This window comes from Panthera leo, chromosome B4 (genome assembly GCF_018350215.1).
Source record: "Panthera leo isolate Ple1 chromosome B4, P.leo_Ple1_pat1.1, whole genome shotgun sequence".
NCBI classification, from domain to species: Eukaryota; Metazoa; Chordata; class Mammalia; order Carnivora; family Felidae; genus Panthera; species Panthera leo.
The window spans coordinates 89,372,974-89,388,066 of record NC_056685.1 but is presented as its reverse complement, the minus strand read 5'-3'; the positions used below and the strand labels follow the sequence as shown (position 1 = coordinate 89,388,066).

The 15,093-nt window shown below is 38.2% G+C and overlaps 1 protein-coding gene across 2 annotated transcripts in view; it reads right to left on the bottom strand.

The window, feature by feature from the left end:
* Positions 1 to 4,342: 4,342 nt before the first annotated feature.
* Positions 4,343 to 15,093, bottom strand: part of TBK1 (TANK binding kinase 1) — a 50,051-nt gene continuing 39,300 nt past the window's right edge. For both annotated transcript variants that reach the window (XM_042947069.1, XM_042947070.1), the window contains exons 13-21: positions 14,810 to 14,888; positions 14,081 to 14,202; positions 13,905 to 13,981; positions 12,980 to 13,019; positions 12,382 to 12,483; positions 12,180 to 12,276; positions 11,188 to 11,294; positions 10,900 to 10,971; positions 4,343 to 5,103 (exon numbers count right to left, since the gene is read on the bottom strand). In XM_042947069.1, the coding sequence (XP_042803003.1) occupies positions 5,052 to 5,103; positions 10,900 to 10,971; positions 11,188 to 11,294; positions 12,180 to 12,276; positions 12,382 to 12,483; positions 12,980 to 13,019; positions 13,905 to 13,981; positions 14,081 to 14,202; positions 14,810 to 14,888 (748 nt within the window). In that variant the 3' untranslated portion in view covers positions 4,343 to 5,051. The remainder of the gene's footprint in view (positions 5,104 to 10,899; positions 10,972 to 11,187; positions 11,295 to 12,179; positions 12,277 to 12,381; positions 12,484 to 12,979; positions 13,020 to 13,904; positions 13,982 to 14,080; positions 14,203 to 14,809; positions 14,889 to 15,093) is intronic.

Here is a 15,093-nt window from a genome sequence, read left to right as displayed (position 1 = left end):
CAAAAATAAATAAACATTAAAAAAAATAAAGAAAATGCAGAGCTTTATGTGGTAGTGTATTTAAGGTGTTTTAAAATCTCACATCAATACCTGACTATAAAACAAAAACAAAACCCAAAACCTGACTAAAATATGCTGCAGAAACTGACCCAAACCAAAGAAATATAAAGTCCATTGACCTTTTTAGTTTTCTAGGAAAAGGAGAAACTCATTTAATCATTCTTTTTTGTTTGTTCTGAAGGATTTTAATTCTACAAGCAAATTAAGGTTCATTGAAAATAAAAGCTATTTTTGTTACTTTTTTTAAAGCTAAACATTCTCCACCTTTCTCTAGAAAACTTTTCTGAACTTAAATGCCTACGAAGCATAAAATTGGAATTACAGAAATGTTCATGGTTTTTAATCTCTCACCTTCAAATCGCTTTCATTTTCTCTGTTTTTTTCTCAAATGACCATGTTAAATAATGCCTTAAGAGCTTTGTTCTTTTCTCCATAGTTGAGGGAGGCCCCACACTACTAACAGAAAAAAAGTATCTGTAATGAAGCATTAGCTTGAGAAAACTTACCTCTACCTTGGCTCCAGACCAACTTTGATTTCCGATTCTTTGAGCAGGTCAGTGATTTGGGGAACCAGTAAAAGAGCCGGGCTATTCTTCTGAAGGTCTTGTTGAAGTCACTTCTTATGGCCATAGCTAGAACTATGCATGTTCCAGAATGACTCCCTACAGAGAGCATGGATGAGGAAAACACAGTAACACCCACATATGACACTTTGGCTGTGAACTCTATTCCAGCCAATATGTCTGGGGACCACCTGTTAGCCCTAAATCCCCTTCCCCTGTCATTCCTTTGGTTTGTCCTTTAGACCTTAGCCCTCATAACTAGAAACTGTATTAATAGATGTTCTTTCTAAAGAAAGAGTTTTAAGCTTCAGAAACTCTAACCTATTGTAACACTTGGTAATTTTTAAGCACAGACTCCCCACACCCTCCTGCCCCTCCCCCTTCATAAGAAGTTACATTCACAGAGGAACAAAGTAACCGGTATCCACTAAACTCAGCATAGGGGGAATCTCGGTGGCAATCTGTGGGACTTGGTGGTGATTAACAAGCTGCCTCCCAAAGCAATGGCCTAGGTCACGTTTGCTTGTACGAATTAAAAAATGTTTTATTTTGTACAAACTGAAATTTTTTTCCAGTGAAAAAAACGGTGTGTTTTAAACTGGGGCAGGAATGGATCCCAGAAAAAAAAGTTTGACGTATCCTTACAAGCCAAGAAATGTGTAAAAGAACAAGATTTTTTTCCAGGGTCCTTTTTTTGGAACTTAGCCCTTTGTTGAATCTCTCTCTAGACCTTTGCCCTTATTGCATATTAGCTCAGCAGACACCAGTGTCTACCAAGCAACTGGCACTGACGTTCCCGTCACCACACCTGAAGACACCAGGTCATGATCTCGTGTCTGTGAGTTCGAGCCCTGTGATGGTAACAGCATTTGGGTTACTTAGAGTATAAGTCAGCACCAGAAATGTAGTGTGATGTATAATTCATTTTTGAGAGAGAGAGAGAGGGACAGAGAGAGCGTGAGCAGGGGACGGGCAGGGAGGGAGGGGGAGGCACAGAACTTGAAGCAGGCTCCCAGCTCTGCACTGTCAGCACAGAGCCCGATGCAGGGCTGAACTCCCAAACCATGAGATCATGACCTGAGCCAAAGTCAGATGCTCAACCCACTGAGCCACACCGAAGCGCCCCTGGGGTATGCTTTTATACATCACACTACATTTCTGGTGCTGACTTACACTCTAAGTAACCCAAATGCTATTACCAACTTTTATTTCCAGGTCGGCGTCTTTGTTTTCTATCCCATTTTCAGTATTCCTTAGGAATTTGGATTTTGAGTGCTTCTCTAGGTGACAAGTGGGGAGGAAGTCCAACTAAAAACAACAGTGTAAGACTTTTGCAGGTTCTTCAGTTTTTTTGTTTTTGAAGTCATCTCTACTCCCAACATAGGGCTTGAACTCACGACCCCAAGGTCAAGATTTGCACGCTCTTCCAACTGAGCCAGCCAGGCGCCCCAACTTTAGTCTTCTTAAAAGTGGGATGTAGGGTGGTGGATCCAGCTAAAACAAGAGTTTTACAACTTCTTTATATTTTCAACACTTCTCAGTTTTAAACATTTGAGTAAATTTCCCTCAGCACCTCCTGAAAGGCAAAGCATAATGCGTAATAGGCACTTCTGAGTGGAGTGAAATCAGAAATAAAAGGTTAGTCCTGATTGTGACTGTGATTCTGAAAGGAGAACAGACCTTTTTTTTTTTTTTTTAACATTTATTCATTTTTGTGAGAGAGAAAGAGAGAGAGAAAGAGAGAGAGACAAAGTGCCAGCAGGGGAGGGGCAGAGAAAGAGGGAGATACAGAATCCAAGTCTGAAGCAGGCTCCAGGCTCTGAGCTGTCAGCACAGAGCCTGATAAGGGGCTCGAACTCACGAACTGTGAGATCATGATCTGAGCCCAAGTCGGACACTTAACCCACTGAGCCACCCAGGAGCCCCAGGAGAATAGATTTTTGATATTTCAATGGAGATTGTTTATTCCTACTGATAGTGCCTTTAATTCCAAACAACTTCTTATTTTTACCATAGAACACGAAAGTGAACCTATTCACTCAGAGACCTCTCTCTCAAAAACAAATAAACAAAAACAGGAAAACAAGAAAAATCCAAGACTATTATAATTTCTTTCTGGTTAATTTACTGATAAATATATTTTAAAGAAGAATTTTGAGGAAAAGATCTTTTGTATCTAAGAAGAGGTACCCTGCTTGACAAAGTGTAAGGAGGTCTATAAGCCACTAATACAGTACTTGGTAGTTTCCAAAATAATTGAACCTGGAACTCCAGAAGATGTTATGGGATTATTTTTCACATCTCTTCCCTAACCTCTAATTCCTTTTTGATTTACTCAAAAATATCTTTTTTCCCATATGCTTTACGTTCACTTACTTCATTTTTATTTCTTGTGGTGTTAGAACTGTAACCTGAGGCGCCTGGGTGGCTCAGTCAGTTAAACGTCCAACTCTTGATTTAGGCTCAAGTCACAGGTCACGATTTGTGAGATCAAGCCCCACCTTGGGATCTGCACTAACAGCACAGAGCTGCTTGGGATTCTCTCTCCCCCTCTCTCTCTCTGTTCCTTCCCAGCCTTTTTTCTCTCTCTCAAAATAAATAAATAGACATTAAAATAATAAAAAAAAAGAACTATAACTTATGTGAAAAACTAAATCCACTAGCTATATACCGTTTTTATATCATTAATCCCTACCGTTAAGAAATATATCCTAATATGGAAAAAAGGCTACTAGACTGGAGATGCAACTTATTAGGTTATTATTAGGTTAGCAGAGTAGCATCACCATGTATTTATTAACTTAAAATGTTCTGAAAGAGGGTTATATTTTTGAAGGTAAAATATTAAAAAGCAAGAATGCTTGGTTTTCATGTTGCTGTAATGGGGAATAAAACCTTAACTCTTAACCAATATTAACACGGAATGGATTTGCTCTTAACAATACAGCTCCTAAAACTTCAGTCCCCGCAGCAAGAGTTTGTTTATTGGAGACCTTTTCCAGAGGTGCTGAAAACTAAATCTGCAAACGTATTAAGTAATCACATAACCTGGTGTTCAGTGATACGCAGATTTAAAAGTGATACAATTAAATACACGTGTGTCAGATAGTCGAATGGAAAATTAAAATCAAGAGGGATTCAACAGATAGCCCCTCCCCCCCCACAAACTCTAAGCCCGAACAGGTGTTTGACAGAGACCATTTACCTACTCGTGCATGTATGTCTAGAATGCATACAGATGATGCTTAAAATTCTCCACTATGATAATGCATTGCGATTTCAAATTAAGTCCTAATCCATTTTCAGTTTTCCAATGCTCATGGGAGTCGAATTTATTTAGTCTTTGGGACGTGGTATCTTTGTGATACGCAGGTTGTATACACGCACACTTCAATAATCTGGTAAATCAGAAACCACAACCAAAACCACACCCTTGTTGGAGAAATAATTCCTTGCTGAACATACCCTTTAGCAAAGGACTCTGGGTAGATTTTTCAAAGAGAATGTTCTGTTTAGATTTGTATACATTTATGGGAGAACTTATACTAAACTTGGAATCAGACTTAGAAGAGAAACAAAACCGTCCATATATCCAACAGTCTGAGAATAACTTACCATCACCATCGATATTCTTTCTTTCAAAAGACACCTTTTGTTTCTCAAACTGTTGTACACAGAAAAATACAAATTCTTTACATTAAAATTGAGAAATTTATTGATATTTTTTCATGATGGAGTAAGCAGAATTAAATTAAACAAGAAATATACAGCTTGAAACAGTGGAAATAACCCTAAAATGTTTTATGACAATCATACACTTATGGCCAAAATAAAATGAATAGTTTTTAATAATTAAATCACTTTAAAAATTTTGCTCAATAATTTATCTGAAATTAAAGAGACGTGAGGATAACTGGGATCTGGGCACCTTGTAAAATGAAATAATGTCACTTTATCCTTCCCCCAAAATTGTGATCCTAGTAAAACAGTGGTTTGGTTCTGCTCTTCACCCAAAGAAGCCACTTCTCCATCCTATCACTTACAAACCTGTCAACTATCAGTCTTTTCTGATTTGTAAGGATGACAATTTTGGTTCCATTTAAAAAATGTTTCCAGTAGGCAGGCGGAGAAACAACCCAGTTAGCCTTACTCCAGTATTTCAACATATCGGTCATGGCTTTCTTCTAGTGCTCACTGAGGTCAAATGTCCTCATATAATTATAAATGTTAAAAGGTAAAATTACATCTTAACAGCAGCCAAAAATTTATATATTTTCTTGTGTATTTACAATATTGTACATATTTACAAGACCACATCAAATACTGAATTGTAGAAATAAGAGACCACTTATAGAGGCACTCATTTAATGAATGTCTCAGCATTATTTTCTTGTGCAAACTAAAACTGTTCTCGAACTTCCCAGAAAGCTAAAGACAGTCAACATTGCGAAGGCCGCCATCCATGGTTAAAGAGCCAAACCTAAAACACAAAAGAAAACAGGAAATCTCAGAAGATTCATTTATTTGGCCTGTAACATTTTAAAGAGTATATAGGGTACTTTTCAGATGAATAAACTGTTATTTAAGAGTTTAAGCAACTGGGGCGCCTGGGTGGCTCAGTCGGTTAAGCAGCCGACTTCAGGTCAGGTCATGATCTCGCGGTCCGGGAGTTCGAGCCCCGCGTCGGGCTCTGTGCTGATAGCTCAGAGCCTGGATGGAGCCTGTTTCAGATTCTGTGTCTCCCTCTCTCTGACCCTCCCCTGTTCATGCTCTGTCTCTCCCTGTCTCAAAAATAAGTAAAACGTTAAAAAAAAAAAAAAAAAAAAAAAAAAAAGTTTAAGCAACTATGATGTCCCCAATTTTTACTGAGACATGGTGGTATTATTATAAATATGTGAAAAAATACCAATCAGTGGCTTGGGAGACTTCTTAGGAGAAAAGGCTGAGTGATGTGATCTAGAAAGTATTAGAAACAATTGGACAACTTCCTTTTGGTGGGGTGGGATTTAGAAAAGCGAAGATAAGGAGTTGGGAGTAGGTGTGACATACTTAACGGAGAGTAAATTATGTAAAGTTAAGTAAAGCGACCTTGCTACAATGGAATGTTATTTTGGGGACTAGTGGGAAATGAAGGTGAGTGAATAGGCTGGCCAGAGGATTATATCCTGTGATTTCAAGTATGAATTTAGATTTGACCTTTTAGGTAAGAGGAGTTTAGAAATTGTTGAGCCAAAGGAGTGGCATGGCATGACTAGACCTTTGGCTGTACTAGCCCATGACAGATGGGAAAGGCCTGGGCTTAGGAAGATAATAATAGGTTATCACCACAGCTCACATGTGAGCAGGAAAGGGGGTCTCATGAGGCTGAGAGGGGGAAAATGGAAACATTTTGAAGGAAGATCACCAAACTAATGAAAGGCAATAAAAAACAGTTAGTGTCTAAAATGATGTATGTTCACGGAAGCAGAAGGAAAGGTGGTTCCTTTGAATAGAATGAGGAAATAGGAGGGGAAACTGAGCTGGGAAGGGTGATATTATGTGATTTTTAGATATGAAAGAAATAAAGTGATAATGAGATACCCATGTGGAGACAGTGCTCAAGACCCGGATTCCATTATGTCCTTTAGCATTTAAGTTACGATTACACCATGTCATATCACCCATTTATTGTTACATAAACTTGCAAGTAAAAGGGGAAAGTGACTTATGGGACGTGCTTTGGGCAGTGGGGATTCTATGGCATACGACATAAGAAAGTGAGTATAAAAGCTTGTTAAAAGCATTACTTAATAGTCTCTTCTCCTTGCTGATATTTAGCTAAGGTTGTAAAGAAAGTAAATTGGGCACTAAAAAAAGAAAAATTACTATGTAATTGCTATAAATTAATACAAAAAAGATTTTAAAACCAACAGGCAATTCACACACATATAAATTTGAATAAACAGGGGCGCCTGGGTGGCTCAGTTGGTTAAGCGTCCAACTCTTGTTTGGGCTCAGGTCATGATCTCACAGTTCATGAGTTTGAGCCCTGAGTCAGGCTCAGTGCTGCTGGCGTGGAGCCTGCTTGGGATTCTATCTGCCCCTGCCCCACATGCTCTCTCTCTCTCTAATATATAACCTTAAAAAAAAAAAAAAGAAAAGAAAAAATTGGGGTGCCTGGGTGGCTCGGTTGGTTGAACGTCCAACTCTTGATTTCGGTTCAAGTCATGATCTCAGTTTCCTGAGTTCGAGCCCCATGTCAGGCTCAGCACTGACAGTGCGGAGCATGCCTGGGTTCCTCTCTCTCCCTCTCTCCCACATGCATTCTATCTCTCTCAAAATAATAAAAAAATAAAGAAAAAAGAAAAAATTAATACTTACCAAAATTTAAATGTGATGCCCTGTGACCCAGCAATTCCACATCTAGAAACATCTAGAAATTGATCCCTCAAATATTTTTTTTTTTAAACTAAAAATAAAATTTTTTTAATGTTTTTATTTATTTGAGAGAGAGACAGACAGAGTGCAAGCTGGAGAGGGGCAGGGAAAGAAGGAGACACAGAATCTGAAGCAGGCTCCAGGCTCTGAGCTGTCAGCACAGAGCCCGATGTGGGACTCAAACTTGTGAACTGCGAGATCATGGCCTGAGCCGAAGTCTGATGCTCAACTGACTGAACCACCTAGGCACCCCTATTTAAACAATTTTTATTTATTTATTTTTTAAACTTTATTTATTTATTTTGGGAGAGACAGAGTGTGAATGGGGAAGGGGCAGAGAGAGAGAGACAGACAGACAGAGAATCCCAAGCAGGTTCCGCACCATCAGTGCAGAACCCACGAACCGTGAGATCGTGATCTGAGCTGAAACCAAGAGTTGGAAACTTCATTAACTGGGCCACCCAGGTACCCCAAACAATTTTTTTTTTAATATTTGTTTTTGAGAGAGAGAATGTGAGCAGGGGAGAGGCAGAGAGAGAGGGAGACAGCTGTGAAGCAGGCTCCACACTGTTAGCACAGAGCCCGAGGAGGGGCTTGAATCCACAAACTGCGAGATCATGAGTTGAGCCAACGTCAGACGCTCAACCGACTGAGCCACCCAGGTGCCCCTAAATAATTTTTTTACCAAAATTTATCTATTTTGAGAGAGTAAGCAAGCAGGGGAGGGTCAGAGAGAGGGAGAAAGAGAATCCCAAGCAGGCTCCTCACTGTCAGCACAGAGTCTGATGTGGGGCTCGAACCCACAAACTGCAAGATCATGACCCAAGCCGAAACCAAGAGTCAGACGTTCAAGTGACTGAGGCACTCCAATCTCTCAAATATTCTTACACAAGTACATGAAGGTATACATACAAATAAGTTCACTGAAGCATGGTTTATAATTGTGAAAAATTAACACAACTTAAATGCCCAACAAATAGGACAGCCAAATAGATACGGTAGAGCCATACACTAGTCTATTAGGCAGCTGCTGAAAAGGAGAAAAAAGAAGTGCCTGACTAGCTCAGAGCATGCAACTCTTGATCTTGGGGTTTTGAGTTTGAGTCCTACATTGGGTGTAGAGATTACTTAAAAATAAAATCTTTAAATGGGGTGCCTGGGTGGCTCAGTTGGTTCAGCATCTGACTCTTGATTTTGGCTCAGGTCATGATCTCAGGGTTGTGGGACTGAGCCCCACATCAGGCCCTGTGCTGAGCATGGAGCCTGCTTAAGATTCTCTCTCCCTCTGTGCCCCCTCTGCTTGCTCTCCCTCGCTCTCTAAGAAAGAAAGAAAGAAAGAAAGAAAGAAAGAAAGAAAGAAAGAAAGAAAGAAAGAAAGAAAGAAAGAAAATGAGAAAAAATAGAGCTATATATATGGACATGAAAAGGTACTGGTGATATACAGTCTTAGATGAAAAAAGACTAAACCAGTATGAACAGAATGATCCCATTCACATAAAACGTACATGCACAACAAACTCTTAATAGTAATTACTTCTGCGGGGGTGGAAGGGGATCATGAGAAAAGGCAGGTAGAGCCTTTCATTTCCAAATTTTTACAATCATATATTGTAGGAAATCTTTATAGAATGTATTCTAAAAACTAATTCATTGAGAAAAAATTGATAGCTAAGTGAAATTAGTCAGAGAAAGACAAAAATCATGACTTCACTCATATGAGGACTTTAAGAGACAAAACAGATGAACACAAGGGAAGGGAAACAAAAATAATATAATAAAACGGAGGGGGACAAAATGAAGAGACTCATAAATATGGAGAACAAACTGAGGGCTGCTGGAAGGGTTGTGGGAGGGAGGATGGGCTAAATGGGTAAGGGGCATTAAAAAATTTACTCCTGAAATCATTGCTTCATTATATACTAATTTGGATGTAAATTAAAAAAAATAAAAAATAAAGTTAAATTATAAAAAATAAAATAAATATATATATGTATAAAAAAGAAAAAATTGATAATACTACAGAAGTGAGTAAGTCACCTGGCTGGCTCAGTGGGTAGAGCATGCAACTTGACCCCAGGGTTTTGGGTTTAAACCCCACATAGGGTGTAGAGATTACTCAAAAACAAAACAAAACAAAACAAAACAAACAAACAAAAAAAAAAACCAAGTGTCAGGGCATCTGGGTGACTCAGTCAAAGTTGAGTGTCCAGATCCTGATTTCGGCTCAGGCTGTGATCCCAGGGTCATGGGATCAAGCCCTGCATTGGGCTCTGGGCTGAGTGTGGAGCTGCTTAAGATTTTCTCTCTCTTTCTCTCTCTTCTCTCCCCCCACTTGTGCTCTCTCTAAAATAAAATATTAAAAAAAAAAAAAAAAGAAATGTCAAATAACTTTCTGCACATAGCTCAAAAATCATGTGACTTTCTGACAATCTTTCCAAACTACAGGAAACTTTCTTTGGTCCTTTTATTTGCGAGAATAGTTCCAGTGGGGATAAGACTGTATGAGGAAGTAGGAGGCTAGATTCCAGCTCCAGCTCACCTCTTAGGGTGTGAACTTCAGTACCTGTGAAACATGGATAGAGACTGTCTGCTCAGCTACTGTACGAGGCTGGAATGCATGCTGAGCAAGCTTACGCAGTGTGAAAGTGCCCTGCAAGCATATAAAATGTCGCACAAGTGTGAAGTACTTTTATTAGTGTGCTGGGAATTAGAGAACATATCGATAAGCACGTAAGGGCTTCAAAGAGAAGGGTTCTTACTAGAAAGCCAAATATTCCTTAACTTCCCTGAGGAACTGGGACGAGGAAATAGCATTCAAAAGTGGGTTTACTGGCTCTGGGTGTTTTCCAACTCTCTCTCTCCCTGATCTATGAGGATTTTTTTTTTTTTTTTTTGAAGTATTTATTTAAGTAATCTCTACACCCAATGTGGGACTCAAACTTATGACCCCAAGATCAAGAGTCACATGCTCTTCTGCCTGAGCCAGCCAGGTGCCCTTCCCTGATCTATGAGGATATATAGGAAAAGCTGATACCCAGCTCTCAAGGAACTGCATTTACAGAGGGCGCTCACCCGCACAGAGGTCTGCAGAGGGCTTGTAAGTTACAGAGCACCAGAGCACCAGCATCTTATGAGCCACTCTTTCTTCCTTTTGAAAGATGTTGTTTTTAAGTAATCTCTTCACCCGGTGTCAGGCTCAAACTTACAACCCTGAGATCAAGAGCCACATGCTCTAAGCCAGCCAGGCAGGTGCCTCTTATAAGCCATTCTGATTCCAAAATTTAAACTTATGATTCTAATGAGAAAATGTATGAAAAATAATGTGCAAAAGATTTTCATTTTCACAAACTGACTCAAATAAGCAAATAATTCTATTAACCAGTGCTTCTATAAAATGGAATCAATCACAGTTGACTTGTCTTTATCCAACCAACCTCAAGCACATTACAGGGCACCACGGAAATCGCAAAACATAAGGGTTCTCGACTTGATGTCTATCCTTTTCCCACTACTTAACCTACTACTACAGACAGACAGGTACAAGTTTAGATCTATATGTGCTCTAGTGCACAGAAAACCACAGGGCAGAGGAGCACCTGGGTGGCTCAGGCGGTTGAGTGTCCGACTTTGGTTCAGGTCATAATCTCGGTTTATGAGTTCGAGCCCCGCGCCCGGCTGTGTGCTGACAGCTAGGAGCCAGGAGCCTGGAGCCTGCTTCTGATTCTGTGTTCCCTCTCTCTCTGCCCCTCCCCTGCTCATGTTCTCTCTCTCTCTCTCAAAAATAAACAAACATAAAAACATTAAAAAAAAAAAAAAAAGAAAGAAAATCACAGAGCAGAATGGCATTTCCATTACTCACCTTTCTAAAATATGATTATTTTCGGCAAGTTCTTTAACCACTCCTTCCATCTCTTCCTTTAATTTCTTCATACTATACAAACAAAATAAGAATGTCTCTGCTCAAAAAAGTATGCAAATGTTTTAGAATTACACCATGTTTTAGTTCTCTTGATTGAAGTAAGCCATTAAATACATTAGCAAATATAGTCACCACAAACACCAAAAATTTCAAAATAAAAGAGCAAGATCACAAACTGAAATAAAAATGAACAGAAACATAATAGTTACCAAATAATAAATTTCTTACCCAAGAGTCATTTCCACTAATGTATTAGAACAAGGATAAATTGGGGTCATGGTATGTTTGATTCCACTGGAGGCTGAAAACATTTTTTGAGGCAAAGTTTCTTGTAACTAAAACATCGAAAAAAATTCACATCAATCACTGAACGAAGTACAAACTACAGATCTTACATCAAATGTTCCAGGTTTATTAAGCCCTTTATAGCTTTTAAATTTTAATTTCAAAACCATGAATGATACAGTAGTTAAATGAATACTCTAAGAAAATCTCCTCTTTTCTTTTGAAAAAAAATTCTTTAAATGTTTTATTTATTTTTGAGAGAGAGGGAGACAGAGTGCAAGTGGGGGAGGGGCAGAGAGAGAAGGAGACACAGAATCTGAAGCAGGCTCCAGGCTCCGAGCTGTCAGCACAGAGCCTGACATGGGGCTCGAACTCACCAACTGTGAGACCATGACCTGAGCCTAAGTCTGATACTTAACCGGCTGAGCCACCCAGGAGCCCCTAAAGAAAACTTTTCTTATAGATAAAAGAATGTTCTAACATACGCTTTAAAATTTTTTAAAAAATATTTTATCATAGGCTTTTAGGGGCGCCTGGGTGGCTCAGTCAGTTAAGTGTCTGACTTCGGCTCAGGTCATGATCTCACAGTTTGTGAGTTTGAGCCCCGCGTCCGGCTCTGTGCTGACAGCTTCGGATTCTGTATCTCCCTCTCTCTCTATCCCTCCCTGACTAGTGCTCTGTTTCTGTCTCTCAAAAATAAATAAATGTAAAAAAAATTTTTTTTTAATATTTTATCATATGCTTTTAATCATAAGACATCTAAGTTCTGAAAACTTGGCTCAAAACACATATTACAAATGGGTAAACAGAACTGAATATAAGGCAATTTATGTCCTATTTCTCCCTTTTCAATCATTTCAAACTGAGAAGAAATACATTTTTTTTTCCTAATAGGAAAAAGAGAGATGTTTTCTAGATACTTTTCATAGTCATACCTCATTTGTATAATCTTGATACTTTGACACTTCTTCTTCAATATCAAAGCACTGATTAGTTAGTGATAATAACTGTTTCCTAAGATGAAGCATCTTTCTGAAAACCAAAAAGAATCAATAAGCAGTCTAATATCAGTGTTACTTAAAAAATACAACATTCACTGAATTGTACATTGTGCAGTCAACCACAAAGCTTACTTACCTCATCCATTCTTCTGACTTATCCAAAAATGCCTCATATTTTTTAACACATTCGTCTGTAAAATGGGTCATAGCTTTTGTTGCATGGTAATACAGTTTTTGCCTATAATTTAGAAATAATTGTAGGTTTAAACCAATGTCACGGTTTCTACTTCAAATATTAAAAACTTTTCAAACATATAAAACTTATGTTTCTTAATAATGACTGTTATGGCTTTAGAATATTTATAGTAGAAAGCCAAAGGTTTCTAAAATCGACATTATAGCAGCAGGAAGCAAAAGAGAAGGTTCATAAAGGAGAATGGTCACAAATACTTATTCAATGAAGTTAAGGTAAGAAAGTGGTTAAGGCTGGCCTTGTCTATGTTCTTCCTTATTTGTCCTTCTGCAAGCAGAAGACCACCTCCTTATTCTCCCTTCTCTTCAACCTCTCAATCAGGGACCAGACACATGGACCTCAAATATGTACATACACAGTAACAATTCTGTAAAGCTAAGATGAAAATGTATTTTTCATTGTAATTAATTTCAATTTTAAGAGGAATTATATTAATAACATAATGCTGAAAACAATTGTTAAACATAAAATGGACACTTACTTATCAAATTTGTGGATCTGTTCTTCATTATAAGCTAGTCCTACAAATAAGAAATATTGCTTCTGTAAATGTAGAATCACAGAGTCATGCAAAAATTTTTATCTTTTGAAATTATGACTTCAAAAAGGGTAAGAGGGTTTTCTTTTTAAGATTTTATCTTTAAGTAATCTCTACACCCAATGTGGGACTCACAACTGCAAGATCAAGAGTTGTATATTCCATCGACTAAGCCAGCCAGGCACCCCAAAAAGGCAGAGTTTAGAGTAGATGTCACAAACTCATGACTCATGGCTTAGATATATAGTCCAATGCTTTCATTTGATCTATACAGTGTTAACATCAAAAAAAAAAAAAAAAAAAAAAAAAAATTAACTGCCAACATTTAAAATCAGGACATTTTTTTCCTTTAAAAAAAAAAAAAAAGATTTATTTATTTATGTGATCTCTATACCCGATCTGGGGCTTAAACCCATGACCCCAAGATCAAGAGTCACACACTCCACAAACTGAGCCAGCCAGGTGTCCCCAGGGTTTTTAATAAAATCTGTACTTCCAGCTTCCCTTGAGAACAGGAAGATTGGGCAATGAATCTGGTGAATCTGAGTAGTGACTCTCCTCTTTAGACGGGGTACTTCCTCTCCTGTCCTCCTGTCTCCAGTGGCCAATCATTTTCTTTTCTATGACTGGCCTCTAGAGATTTTGGAGTTCAGGACCCCTGATTTAAAATTTTCAAAAGATTGTTTTTAGGAATAATTTTTAGTATATTCAACCTCTTTCCCAACAGAATCAAGTCTCTGAAATAAATAACTTAAGGAACCAGAAATATATCTCAGAAATATTCCTCAGAAATATACCAAATGAATTCAATTGAATTACAACTAGTAGAATTGATTCATTAGATTAACAAATGGCAAATTTTACTCACTACGTTCTGCTTTGTCTTTTTTGAACTGATAGTAAATCTCTGTGATGCAATTTAGCAGGACTTGTAGCTTTTCTACACTATATAAGAAAAAAAATCCAAGTAAATTATATAAGTCAATGTGAAAAAGGACATTTAATAATAAGAGCAGAAACTACCAATAAAGTTCTATAACCTACTGTCTATCTTTTGGATGAGTGCCTTCTTGATGGGCCCACATGTCTGCCAACAATCCACCTGGAGATAATCTGCTTTCGATATCCTGAAGACTGGTTTCTATTGTTCCCTGAGAACTGGAAAGCTAAATAAAACCAGTGGGTTCAGATGCAGATCAGCAAAATACAGAAACAATAATCAGAATACCATGAGATCATGACCTGAGCCAAGGCAGGCTGCTCAACTGACTGAGCCACCAGGTGCCCTGCCCCCCCTTTTTAAGAATAATGTTTATTTATTTGAGACAGAGAGAACAAGCGATCAAGTGAGCTGGGGAAGGGAAGAGAGAGAGAGAGAGAGAGAGAGAGAGGGAGAGAGAATCCCAAGCAGGCTCCACACTGTCAGGGTGAACTCATGAACAAGATCATGAGCTGAGCTGAAATCAAGAGCTAGACGCTTAACGACTTAAGCCACCCAGGCGCCCTGAGCATTATGGATTTTAAAGGGAGACTTGAGAGAGACTTTACAGAGAAAAGGACTTAAAGCAAAGCAGGCACTTGGAAACATCATGAAGAACTTCATGTCAGCAAGGGAATTTAAATATTGTAAATAGTTCCTAAAGATGGGAAAAGGCTACTCCTTCTCTGGAAATCCTTTAGGTATATCATCTTTCTAGGAAAACTGAGATCTAATCTGACTAGCAAAGGAATAGGTTATGAGCCAATGACTCTCATAATTGTGTAAATACTCACTCTCAACAATTTGGTGTGTATGTCTGAAATTTCACCTAACTCTGCTGCTTCTAGGTTGATCTTCATCAACTTTTCGTATCTGTATGAAAACAAGCATGGAAAAATTCAATGAGCATAATGAATATACAGATTTTTGAATATAAAGATTTTAAAAGATGTTTTATAAATTATACCTGAGTTTTTATTATCGTAACTATTTAAGAATAAAATATTGAATGCAAAGCCTACAAGCAACAGATTCCAAGAAAACTTGATGTCTGTAAAGAAGGAATTTTATATACTCC